General features: G+C 42.4%; 1 protein-coding gene across 1 annotated transcript; it reads left to right on the top strand.

Annotated features, from left to right (window-relative positions):
• Tmem215 (transmembrane protein 215) lies at positions 1 to 3,718 on the top strand (the record flags this gene model as incomplete). The annotated part of the gene is given in 2 exon segments (XM_005401116.2): positions 1 to 84; positions 398 to 3,718. A coding segment is annotated over 1 exon segment (708 nt). The 3' UTR covers positions 1,160 to 3,718.
• Between the last annotated feature and the right edge of the window lie 10,366 nt (positions 3,719 to 14,084).

Raw genomic sequence — 14,084 nt, 5'->3', positions numbered from 1 at the left:
AGAACAAGGGGCAACTGCTGAAGACATCTCCGAAGGGACCCCGACTTTCTTCCCCTGCTGCGGAGGGGAGGCAGGAAAACTCAGGTAACTTGGAGACCCCACTTGGTGTTTGTTTCTGAGAGACAGGGGTTGCAAGAGAGAGGGAGAAAAGAGGAGGGGGTGAGCGGCGGAGAGAGTTGGAGGAGGGAGGGGGGAAGGAGGGACAGAGAGAGACGGAGGGAGAGAGAGACTACGTGGGAACAGAGAAGATGGACAAAGATCACAGCAGGGCTCGCAACAAAGCCAGGAGACCAAGACTGAAAGACAGAGTCAGAGACAAGGAGCGAGGAAGACCCGAGCTGGAGGGTGGGAACTGGGGCTGGGCTTGCTGTAATCCACCGTGCTTTCACCCTAACAGAAGGAGGAGCGCCGCTCCCGGCCAGCCAGCAGCCCCACCTGCATGGAGTGAAGGATGCGGCCCGACGACATTAACCCGAGGACTGGGCTGGTGGTGGCTCTGGTCAGTGTCTTCCTGGTCTTCGGTTTCATGTTCACCGTCTCTGGGATGAAGGGCGAGACTCTGGGAAACATCCCCCTCCTGGCCATCGGGCCGGCCATCTGCCTGCCGGGCATCGCAGCTATCGCCCTGGCCAGGAAGACGGAAGGGTGCACCAAGTGGCCGGAGAACGAGCTGCTCTGGGTCCGCAAACTGCCCTGCTTCCGGAAACCCAAGGACAGGGAGGTGGTGGAGCTGCTGCGGACCCCTTCGGACCTTGAGTCAGGCAAAGGAAGTTCAGAGGAGCTGGCTAAGAAGGCAGGCCTCCGGGGGGAAACGCTCCCCCAGGCGCACAGTGAGGTGCCCCCGGCCGGCTCCGTCGCCACGCACACACCCACGGAGGAAGAAGGCCGGAGCCTCGTCCACAGTGCGCACCAGGAGGAGACGTCCCGGTACCTGGGTGGCTACTGTCCCTCGGGCAGTTCTCTCGCCTACAGTGCCTTGGACGCCAAGTGCTCCTCTGCCTGGGACAGATCTGAGTGCCCCGAGCCAGAGGACAGCATCTTCTTCGTGCCCCAGGACAGTATCATCGTCTGCTCCTACAAGCAGAACAGTCCCTATGACCGGTACTGTTGTTACATCAATCCGAGCCAGGGCAGGTGGGACCATGAGACGATCGTCTAAGCTCTGCGCGCAGGGGTGCTGTGGTGTTGACAGAAACAGCTAGGTCAGCTCCCAGTGGATGGAAATTGCTCTTCTCCGGCAGCCTTCACACGCCTAGAGACGGACGTGGTATGTGACGGCTGTGCCAGCCTCCGGTGCCTGAAAGGCGTGTAAATAGGCATGCTGGGGACACGGCTTAGGGAAGGGTGATGAGGATTAAAGACCCTGGAAAAGGCAGAGGGTAGGAAAGGAAGCAGTTCCAGTTGGTTCTTTTGAACAATTTGTACAATGTCAAACCCTTGTGAAATAACCCCAAAATTCTTACTAGCACCTGTGGAAAGCGAGATCAGTCCAGAGTGGGCTGTGAATTCTCGGCACCAAGTGAGGCACGGGCCGCCCACGTGCAAACAGCTGCGTTATGTCTGAAGAAGCCTAAAGAAAACCACTTCAGTGCTCCACTATAGGAAACGATTTTTGTCTGGTGATAAGCTTTTCACTCTTGGTAATTACTGAAAGGGAAAAAATCAAGACAGACTAGTTAAGCCTGCCTCAGAAAGGACGGTTTTGGGAGAAAGGGAAGTTAAAAATCTTGAACTGTATAACTTTCCATGGCATTATCCTCTGACAGATCATGGTTTCAAATAAAATAAGTGTGACCAGTTATGTGAAAGACTAATATTTTAGGTGGCATATTTTACTTCTTAAACTCATCATTTAAACTGATGTATTGGGTGTTTATATGAAATTTGTTAGCATTTACTATTATTCATGTGTAATTTCCTTACCAGGTGCAAAATGGCTTGATGTAACATTTTCATAGATTAGAATTTGTTTTAAATCAAGACAAGATGAATTTTACATATGTACTCAAATGTCTTCAGCATTTCTGGGAGATGTGTCCTGGTAGCCACTAGAAGCTTTTTAAAATTTGAGACATACATGTTAGCGCTGAATGTTATGCAAAATGTGTATGAAATGCAATAGTTAAACCTTTGGAAGCCTCATTATTTGTACATCTGTTCAACACTCCACAGAATACAAATGCCAGTGAAACGAGAGTTAATCTACTAAACTTAATTGAAGCCCAGATTTTATTAAGTTCTCCAAATCAATGAGCTTTGTATGATGAAAGTATATTTCATACTTTTTTGCATCTGAGGGGAAACATCACCATGGTATCCTAAAATTTATTTTCTACTTATTTCTCTTGTTCAACTATAATAGATAAAAGGACAATGAACCAAAATACCCTATAACCCCTGCCACAGAAGCACATTGAGTTATATATAAGAACGGTGATAGATTTCATCTTGAAGATGAGAATTATTTTGTATCCCTCAAAGGATGACAGTTTTAAGTTACTAGATGGTTTCAGTCACCCCCAAAAGGTGAATTGAGGACAAAAGTTTGGAACTTATCTCTTTTATAGATTTCAAGTCCAACTCTGTAATTCTTTCATAGGTATACCAATTGTTCTGTCATGGAAATTATGCTCTTAAAAATCAAACTTTTCAGATCCAGTTCAGGATCTAAAGTAGATGACTTTTTAATAGGGCTTAAATGTCAAAAAGTGAGATGTGTGATTTTGGGCAATTATCTCCTCATACCTCAATTTGCTACTACATGAAAGGGATGAGGCAGTGGAACTGATTTGTACCAAAGTGTTTCTGTCATTTATTCTGAGGTTTAATATTCTGTGTTTTACCAAAGGCACTTTAGTTGTGGCAGAAAATGAGTTACAGCAAAATGCATGCCAAAGTTATGCAGTTTTATAACCGAACTTAGGTGACATGGATTGAATTGCTACTATTTAATGAAGTTTTATAGATGTATAAACCCGGATGTGTCTGACTACCAAGTATTATTTATTCAATACAATACTTTCTTGGGAATAAAGTTGAAAAAGTTAGGAGTAAAATATTTTTGAGGAGAAGCTTCTAAATGTTCAGATAGCCCAAAGTAGTATAATGTACAGCCTTGCAAAAATGTAATTGAAAAAAAAAATGTAATTGAATTCGGATTTGGGATGGGGAGAGATAGTGTCCTAAAACCATAATACTTTTTAATAATTCTAAAGCAGTTTGAAAGCAGGAAATAATATTTCTATAAAGGAGAAAATTTCCGGTAACTCTTAGAAACAAAAACTTCCCCTAAAGTGTTTGCTACTGTTGACATCTTAAGAAGAGGAGAGAAAGCAAGACAGATGTTTGAAGAAATAGTGACTACACAGGTCTGAGAGGTATGGCTCGAGATTTGGAAAGTTACTTTCTGATTTATTGGAACCAGCTAAAACTCCTTCATATAACACACACACACAGAGAGACAGAGAGAGACAGAGAGAGGGTCCCATCCCAAGTCCAGGGCCACCTGCTAGTTTAGAGATATTATGTATGCTATCACGTTCTCAAATTCCATCTCAGAAGTCCATTTCAGGTTTCTTCTTCACCCACCTACTTAAGGCACTGAAGGCATCCGTCCTGTGTGCGTGGAAGGGAGTGTTCTGTGCTAAAGTAATTGTTCACAAATGCTGGGCTGGAGGCTGAGCTTTGCTAACCAGAAAGAATAAAACGTGTGATTGTGTCCCGTGTCAATTCGTAACATCTCATGATAAGTGGCAGCTTTCTCTGTGCACAAAGGTGGCCTGCTACCCCAAGCCAACACTTCTACCTTGTGCACAGGGTGAAACTACTGTTCTATTGAACAAAAATAAAAGTAAAGGAGGAAAAGGAGTATTTGTGCCCTTTAGAGGTAAAAGGAACTGCTCATTCTAATCAACAGCTTTAGAAAATTATTAATATTAATATAGTATAATAGGCAAGAGGATTGTTTCTGGAAAGCTTTTAGAACTTCCAAACTGATATAAATTTAAAGAAGCATTAGTTTCCCTTACCTTGCTATTAATCTAAATACTTATTTCTATTTGATTTTAAGTGGTGTTTTATCTTCAAAATTTCTGTTTAATTCCTCTTGCTCTATATTTTCACTTAGCAAGCACATGAGTCCTTTTCCCAAACTATCGCGTGACTCCTACGTGTGAATCCAGCCAAGATAGCCAGACCGTAACAGATCAGACAACTGCTTCAAGATTTCTTTTCTGTTGCAATAATCTTGGCAGAAAAAATCCAGATACAGTTAAGTTCAGGCTTTCTTCCAAGCCCTGCTAATCAGATTCTCTGGAAATATTTTCAGTATTGAAAATCTTAATACCTATTAAATTGGCAAATATAGAAAAGGAAGAAAGTTCATTCTTTTAAATGATTTTTCTCGGGGCTGGGGATTTAGCTCAGCGGCAAAAGCGCCTGCCTGGCAAGCGCAAGGTCGTGAGTTCGGTTCCTGGTACCGGAGAAAAACAAAAAAAACAAACAAACAAATAAATGATTTTTCTCATTTATGAAATCTAATCCCTACTTATTGGTTAATATCTTTGCATCGTTTATTTCATGAATTCACTATTACCATTACCACTATTATTTTATCACATTAAAGAAAATATTTTGAGACTCTATGATCCCAGTATCTTAATAGAACTTTGTATTTCTATTTTGACATAGTGTCTAGAAGACACTCCTCCACATGTACACACAGTATGTATATTAAAACAGTGTGTTTTTCTTTTTCTTTTCTCTTTCAAATACATCTTAAGCATGTTTCCCTGTTTCCATACATTATTCCTAATTAACATTTGTGTCATGTGCCCTTTTAGTGATGCTCCATAATTTATCATACTGTTATAGGGTAGTTCCTTTTTTTTTTTTTTTTTGGTTTTTGGTTTTTGGTTTTTGGTTTTTGGTTTTTTCTCCGGTACCGGGAACCAAACTCACGACCTTGCGCTTGCCAGGCAGGCGCCTTTGCCGCTGAGCTAAATCCCCAGCCCCCAGGGTAGTTCCTTTAGAAATGGCTCGCCAGTCAAAAGATTCCAGGTTCCTCTTGCCTCGAACAAAGAATTGGATGAGACAAAGCAATAATGGTGCCAAAAAGTTTATCTGAAAAGTGTAGGATAAAAGAGTATGGGAGAAACCAGCTGTGCTGAGCAAAGTTGGGCTGAACAAAGAGTAAAAGAGGGTAAAATCAAAAATAAAAGTACACGCCACATTCCCAGGCAGCAAGGGCTACTCTGCAAACACACACAATAGCTGCTTTCCATGATAGCTGGTCCTTTTTATGCCATCCACGTCTTGTAGGAGCTCAGGAGGAGTTCTACATATGAGGTCCTCAAGATGCCCTGGATCTTGTGATTGATAGAGCCTGCTCATTTTCCCAGACAGCTTTTTATGGGTGGCTTTATGTTATTTTTCTGTTGTTGGTAACACCGCTATGTTATTTGCTGCATGCGCATAGAGATAAAAAATATTTATGATTGAAAAGCTGTCTCCTGTAATCCCAGCTGTTCAGGAGGCTGAGGCAGGATGATCATAAATTGGAGGCCAGCTTGGGCAACTTAGCAAGACCCTGTCTCAAAATTTAAAAGGTGTTAGGAGGGACTGGCAGTGTAGCTCAATGATGGAGTGCTTACCTAGCACGTATGAGGCCCTGAGTTCCATCCCTAGTGCCACATTAAAAAAGAGAAGGAGAAAAAGAAACAAAGGAATAGAAAGGCTGTTTCATTATAGAAACTGCAGAATACGTTAGACTCGAGCTATCTGTGCTGCTGTCCGGCCATCTCAGTGCTCATCTAGATGTAGGTCACCCAGTGGGAGAAAACATAATGCTGCTTCAAGAGGGTCCTCCCATCGTGACCACAGCTCATACTTTTACGCGTAAGATATTTCCCCAGCCAAAACTTTCAAGTCTGTTTCGCTAAATGACATTATAGCAGCGTCAGCCTTCAAAAGCATGAGGTCCAACAAGCAAGTCTTAATGGTTTTTAATATTCCAAAGCATGTTCTTCAGGTACCTTATCAAATATTTTACATTTTACATATGCTTTTAGTGACATAAATGAACTCAAACTTCAGGAATTCCATAGACTTTGCCTCTGACTTTTATCTATTTCATTTTCATTTCTTTTCTTTGCCTGTGGCTTCTCTGTGTTTCACTTCCTTACTACAGAAGACTAAGCAGAGGATGGAAATGTGGACAGATGCTCGGCTCAGCCGAAACTCTCAATAAAAAATTGAATGCTGGTCAGTCTCTTATCCTGTTAACGTGAAAGCAGGTCAACACTGTTAGTTTTCTGTTACTATAATGAAATACCTGAGATAATCAACTTAAAAAGAGAGAAAGGTTTGTTTTAGCTCACAGTTGTGGAGGTTTTAGCGCATAGTCGGGAGGACCCTTGCTTTTGGGCCTATGGAAAGGCAGAGCATCACAGCAGGGACCATGGGGCACAGCAAGCTGTGCACGTCGTGGCAAGGATGAAAGCAAGTGGGAGAAAGGGGCTGGGCTCTCCATGTCCCCTCCAAGGACGTGCCCCCGGATAACCAGAAGACCTCCCAGTATCCCACCTCTTAAAATTTCCGCCACCTCCCAGCAGCACCAAGCCAGGGACAAAACCTTTAACACATGAGTCTCGGGGGGCGTTCAGGTACAAACTACAGCAAACCTCACTGAGTCTAAGATCATTTCTGCGATTGCTCACAGCCTGCCACAGGACCCTCTCTGTGGGCACCCAATAGAAAGAAGTTCCTACAGACTGAGAGTTCCCTACCCAAATTCTTACAACCAGAAAGTGTTGCAGCTTTTGGAGTTCACTGCATTTGGAATATTTACATAGATTTTATCAGGTGAGCATCCCTAACCAGAAATTCTAATCTGAAATTCTCCAAGACCTACAACTTTTTGAATGATTTTTTTTTAAACACAAAGCTAATCGACCTGCACAAAGTGCTGCCCAGATACTCATGAAAACAGGTGGGCACTGGTATCTGATCTCTAGTCTTCAGTGAGCTGTTCCTGGGCCTGACCCTGGCCGGGGATTCCTCCCTTTTCCCCCTTTATTCCTCCTTCCGACCCCAGATCAGAATTTAGAGATTTGGTATCCTTGGTAACCGTATGAGGCTTTCCCTGCTTTATCTTTAATAAGGTACAACGTTACATAACGAACCGGTTATTAAACAGAATATGGAGCTATTGTGTTTCTGTTTCCAGAAGGTCAGATATAAAAGATACTCTTGCAATTAAACACTTTCATATTTTTCATGGTAATGAACTATTGTACATAACTCTTCAGTCTAAGGCAAGGCCATAAGAAAAAAATTGGCCTTCTGAAAATCATCCACCTATACCCAACATGAAAAGGACGGGTGATTACCTTCCATCTGAGTGGTTAGACTGCCAGAGCTCCTCAGAAGGCCCCACTCCGCCCGTGGCGCACCTTCACGCCACCCCCTTCGGTGTCTTCTTGGCTGCTCCTGAGTGTGCCTAGCAGCTCCCCTCCTGGGCCTGTGCCCCAACCATTTTCTCCGTGAGCTCACTGAGGGAGAGGACCACGTTTTATCCATCTGTCTCTCATTCCAGCCTCTACCACACATTCAGCCTTGCTCAGACTATGTGCTAAACTCAAAATTGCACTGTTTAGTTGCCCTTAAAGTGTATTCCCCTTTTTATATTGAATATAGTCAGCAGCGATGTGGGCTAATAGGTTCCTATGGGCTGAGGCCCAAACTTTTATTTAGTATATTGGAGAAACCATGCCTTACATAACAAGGAGAAAAAGAGATAAACCTTCCAGAACATTTTCATCTTGCTCTCCCCCAACAGTTGGCCTAATTCCCGCTGCTTGCACCTCTGCCCCCATCCCTGCAAGGAATCAGTGACTGCACCAAACGAAAGACAAGAGCTGGTGATTCCAGAAGCATGTGACAACCAACGGTTTGAAGACCTGACCAGGAAGGAGGAGGATCAGTGTGCTCAGGTTGAGCTTGCAAGTAGGTCAACAAAATCTAATTCCCCAGCTTTGACAAATGTCCCTCTGTGAAGCTTCCCTCCAATAATTCTTAATAGGGCTTGCAAGACAACTGAGTATTCTCTTGGGTCAGTATCGGGAAACAATTGCCAACCTCCACTCCCTACCCCAGTGAAGTTGCCGCTCTCCATAAAGATTGTAAGATGCTCGGGTACTTTGGGATCCAGAGAAGCCCTAGCTTGTTCTAGAACAAGACGCAGGCATTGTTCAGCCATCCCCATGACTGGTATTTGAGGCCAGTCTTAATGTCTTCCAACCCATACAGTTTTTCGTTTTTGTTTTTTGTCTTTTTGAGACAGGGTTTTGCTATGCAGTTCAGGCTGGTCTTGAACTCACTTTATAGCCCAGAAGGCCTCAAACAGTGATCCTTCTGCCTCAGTCTCCTGGGTGCTGAGATTACAGGCATGTGCCACCACACCCAGCTTTTTTTTTTCTTGGTGGTGCTGGGGATTGAACCCAGGGCCTTGTGCATGCAAGGCAAGAGCTCTACTGCTGAGCCACAACCCCGGCCTCAACCCATACAGTTTATCCTGGACATTTCTCTACTATCTGCCCAGATAAAAATGGTATTTAATTTCAATAACACTTTTTCTGGACTATAGGGTCTATCAGGGTCTCTTTTAACAGTAGCAAAGAAGATATCCTCTGTAGTGCAGGAGACAGTGCAGAATTGGAGGCATGGAAAAAAGAGCTAGCAAGGCCTAATTAAGCGAGTTTCTGTTGTGGCACCCACCTCTTGACACATCTACATCACCATTTCTCATCTTTAGTTTAGAAGCAAATGTTAGAAAATAAACTGAGAAGACAAACCAACAAAAAGTTTTGTAAATGTAAAGAGCAAATAAGGAAAATGCCAGAGAATTTTGATACATATTTAAATGGCTAAGAAAATTTTAAATGTACATAATTTAAAAGTATATTTCAATAAAGGAAAAATGTGACTAGCAATTCTTTGTTGGGCATAGTTGTTAAAATGAATATAAAGTAAAATACTCAGTAAACAAAATCAAATGAGTTTTTTTTTTAAAAAGTATTCAGTAACATATTGAAATGTACAATAAAAATAAGGAAGTTAAGATAATATAGAGTGGATAAAATTAGCTAAATTCTTAGCTCCATAAGCAGAGCAAAGTCAAATCATTTTTAATTCATAAATTCCCCCAAAATTTCCCATTGAAAGAAGAATGAGGTATTAAATGCAAGGACTGAACACCCAGCAACAGGTAACATAGACTGAAGCAAAGTTAGACAAAGAATAGAGACTGTATTCAATTCTCCTCTCAGGCAAGACTCCCTCAAAGCAGGCTCTCATCTTTCAGATTGCAAATATGCAGAGCTCAAATCATTTTTGGAGTATGACTCCAAAAGCACAGGCAGCAAAAACAAAAGTAGGCAATGGGGTTGCATTAAACAAACCAACAAAAAATGCTTTGACACAGCAGAGGAAAGATAGCCTACGGAATGGGAGAAAATATTTACAAAGCATACATTTGGTAAGGGATTAATACCCAAATATATAAGGGACTCAACTCAATCCCAGAAAGCAAGCAATTGTAAATGGGCAAAGGACTCGAATAGATACTTCTCAAAAGAACACATGCAGAGTCAACAGGTACATGAGAAAAGTGCTAAAAATGATGAATCATCAGAGAAAAACAAATTTAAATTACAATGATAAATTACCTTACACACTTTAGAGTGGCTATTTATCAACATGATGAAAGATAACAAGGGCTGGATGGGATGTGAAGAAAAGGACACCCTTGCATACTGTTTACAGGAATGTGGATTAATGCAACTATTAAGGAGAACAATATGGGCATTCTTCCAAAAAGGCTCCAAACAGAATTATTGCATAATCCAGCAACACCACTACTACGCATACATTCAAAAGAATTGAGATTAATATACAAAGAGATATCTGTACTCCCATATTCATTACAGTATTATTCACAATAATGAAGATATGAAAGCAGGTAAATGTCCAATAGTAGATGAGTGGATAAAGAAAATATGACACATAACAAAATGGAATAATATTCAATCTTTAAAAGGCAGGAAATTCTGTCATTTGCAGCAATGTACAAACCTAGAGGACCTTATGCTAAGTGAAAAAGCCAGGTGCAGAAAGACAAGTACTTCATGAACTTGCTTCCGTTTGGACTCTAACAAGGTCAAACTTTAGAACTGGAGGACGGAATGGTGGTTGCCAGAGACTCAGGAAGGCTGGACATGGAGAATGGGGAGGTGCTGACCGAAGAGCACAAATTTCATTTAGGAGAAATAGTTTTCAAAATTTCAAAACAGGATGACTATAATTAATAGTAATGTATTATTTTTAAATAGTAGATTTGAATATTTTCACCACAAAAAATAAATATGTGAGGTTAATTAGCTTGACAGCTATGCCAAGCTATTATGCCAGGTTCCTATCACTGGGACAAAATACCTCACCCTAGCAACTTAAAGGAGGACATATTGCATGGGGAAATATTAAATGCATAGCTCCACATGCAGCGTGAGGCAGGTGTGGCTGAGAAGGCAGGACGTGGAGAGATGTGTTAAGGTTGTGGTGAGGTGGCCTTGCTGGCTACAGCACACATGGCTTCTCTCTTGGGCTAGCTCCATTCACTCACTGCAAGTGACTTTCCTCAGCAGATGTTCCCGATACCTCCAACTTCTTGGGGCCTCCATTTCACTTTTGGCTTCCTTACCACAGCTTCACACACTGCCCTCTCAGAGGAACATTGCATGGCCTCCCCGTTCTTCTGAAATCCAGGTAGAAGCCTCCATGGCCTCACAACTCTTACATTCTGTATGTCTGAAAAACCAGCACCATGTGGATCATGCTGAAGGCTACTGTCAATGGGAGCAGTATCCGGGATCCATTGGATTACAGCTTCAGCAGCCACTAGTGTCTGGACAGCTGAATTTCAGGATATACTTTTCTAGGTGGCCCTGAAAGAGAGACCCTGGGGCTCTCTTCTCAAAGCAAAGTCCTTCCAGGGAATTCACCTTCTAACTCCCTTAAGTCTTGGAAGGGTAGAGCCTGGCCAATTGCCGAGATGGCTTCAAGCCATCTTTTCTATTTCCCTAGCAGAAATTATTTGTTTTCTTTTTAATGTTAATCATTTTAGAAACCACCCTCTTCAAGTTCTCCCTGCCTCCAACTTGTAGGCTCCAACTTTACAAGCACATCCTTTCTGACCAAGCTTCACATCATGCAGATCTGCTTTATTCCCTCCTCATTCTCACCGTAAATCTGGCTAAAAGCAAACAGTACTACCCATGCCACCATTTGAATGTGGGGCTGACTTTAAATTTATTCCACCAGATGAATTAATTCACTGGCCTTAATCTTGGTGTCCTGCAATCTCAGGACATGGACAAAATTAAGACAAATTTTCTGCCAGAGTGTAATACACCTCACCTCTAGTCCAAATACCAATGGAGTTTTTGTTCCCAACTGAAACCTCCTGTGCCTGGCTTTATTGTTTGCATTCTTATTGGTATTCTGGTCCTCTGAATTCTGACCAGTATCATACATCCCTGTTCACAACATTCCAGGACTTCTTAGCCTGTCTCTCCAAATCTTTCCAAACTCCTCCTACAAACCAGTTTCAAAGTCTTCTGAACTCATGACCAGATACAGTCACAGTACCAATCCCACTCCTTGTGTCAGTTTCCTGTATTAGTCAGCTTGTCATCATTGGGATAAAATACCCAACACCTCCAGCTTAAGGGAGGAGAGGGTTATTCTGGCTCACAGCTTCTGTCTGCTCAGTCCATGGTAAGCTGTCTCCAAGGCAGAAAGGACACGGGGAAAGATCCTGGCAAAAGAAAGCTACTCATGTCATGGCAGCCAGGAGGCACAGAGCGCAAGGAGGAGCTGGGAACAAGAACATACCCTTTCAGGTCATGCCTCAGTGATCCACATTACCTGACCAGGCCCCACCTTTGAACACAAAACTTTTCAGGGGCATTTTACACCTAAACCATAAAAGTATATGTACATCAAAATTCACATCCTATTTTATAAACACATATAATTATTACCTATTAAAGATAAAAGTTTAAATTAAACCAAAAAATGCAGGGTCCAGAACTACTCCTTTCCTAACATCCCCCAAATCCTCCAAAGCTTACTTCTTATTCCCCACTATCATAATGAAGGTCATCAGCAAACACATTTTGAGAACATAGACATTTGTAGCCATATGGAAGTTCTAACTAAGGAAATGTGTCACCAGTTATGCTCTCATCAGTCCTGCCTAGTCTCTGTCTTCTTCATCTCCTTTTTTGCAAGCCAGTCAGCATCCAGTTTTCACTCACACACATCCCAGTTCAGGAGTATCTGTGAGTTTGCTTAACCTGGGATGTAAGAATGAACAGAACAAAACCGAGCAGAACAGACCAAGCCCTTATCATCGTGGAACTCACAGCCTAGTGGGAGAGGCTGATGTGTAGAAAGAATGAGCTAAAGACTGAAATGAATATACTAGAGCAGCACTTGTGCGAGACACTAACTCTCTTTTGGGGGTATGAAAGGAGTTATATGGAAAGTTGTTACATAGAGAAATAATAGTAGACCCAAAGAGTGAAGAAGAGTTACCTGGCAAAGAGTATATATGAAGACCAAGAGGCAAGAGAGAGCATGACACCGTTTGGAGAAACACAAAATGTCGTCAGGCTGATGGGTGTTGTGGCCGGTGGGCTGGTAGGGAAAGGCCGGGTCATGGCCTGGGCCTCTCCCCCTCTGCATTAATTCTTGGCTGTGTTGCATTGATGGGGAAAGACAGAAGCTCAGAACTAACCCTGCCAGGCCTCTTAGCCTACAGAAGAAGCTCTGGCCAGTTTGCCTACACCACAACACAAGGAAGGGAGCCTAGACTCGTCTTAGTTAGGACTTGCAGGTTTAACTGAGTCCTACTTTAAGAAGAATTCAGCAAGCAACTGTCTGGTTTGGTCCAGTTTCATGGATGAGGTTGCTTCCCTGGCTAATTGGATTAAGCAGCCTTCATTTACAAATAGTGGTCTTGCTGTTGCAATAATCAAAATAATCTGGAGATCTGTGTGAAAATATCTGACATAGACCCAGATTCTAAATTCACCATCTCTGTGATACTTATAATTTTCACAGACAGTTTGATATGTGGGAAAACTTGTTTCCTTCATGAAGAAGCCAATGATAATAGTGATGTTGACCCAGTTTACATCCCTATGGTAAACATTTTCTATACTTTAAAATATCGCTTAATTTCTCTCTTAGCTCAGATGGCTGGAATTTACATCCCTCACTTTAACAGACACTTGTGTCATTTTCAGTGAGTGTTCCACTGCATGTTTTTTCCTCAAGATGTGGATTTATGTTACATGATAAAAGATTTTAATGATCAAATTGGTACAGGAATTGCTGTATTAGGGCAAGATAAACAAGTATTTTTTACTGTTCATATCCCTAATATTAAGAATAAGACCAAGTACATAGTGGGCGCTAAGTATTATTGACGAGTGAGTGTAGAATTCCTTACAGCCATTTGCTAGCTTTTGGCATCCATACTAGAAAGGAAGTGTGAATACAGCATCCCTTGGGGCTTCTCTCAGGACTAGCATTCAGTAATGCACAGTTTGTGAAACTTTGCCCTAATCCTTAAATCTGGAAGCACTAGAAGCACCAAGATGGTGGAGCAGTAAGTCGCAGAGAAAGAGCCCCTCGGACACTGGAATATAGCAATGCAAGGAAGACAAGAAGGGTGGAAGTTGGTCCTCTGGGCCCAGAAAAGATCTGAAGTGAGAACTGAAGCCCACGCAGAGAGAAATTTCAACAAAGGAGGTAGACAGCTGAGCTTTCTTCCTGAGTCAGGACTCACTTCGTGGGAGGAGCAGTTCAAACCTGCAGAAACATGGTGACTGCTGGAGACACCAAAGGCCTCCATGGAGAGGCACAGCAGTGGAAGGGAGCAGTGGACATGAAGAACTGCACTAGCTGAAGGTGAGTGCTGAAGGCTCACTCATCTCATGAAAGAGAGTGATTGGCTGGGA

Source organism: Chinchilla lanigera, unplaced genomic scaffold (assembly GCF_000276665.1).
Source record: "Chinchilla lanigera isolate Chin_1 unplaced genomic scaffold, ChiLan1.0 scaffold00071, whole genome shotgun sequence".
In the NCBI taxonomy this organism is placed as follows: domain Eukaryota; kingdom Metazoa; phylum Chordata; class Mammalia; order Rodentia; family Chinchillidae; genus Chinchilla; species Chinchilla lanigera.
Note: the sequence above shows the minus strand (reverse complement) of the source record. Positions and strands in the feature narration are given on the sequence as shown.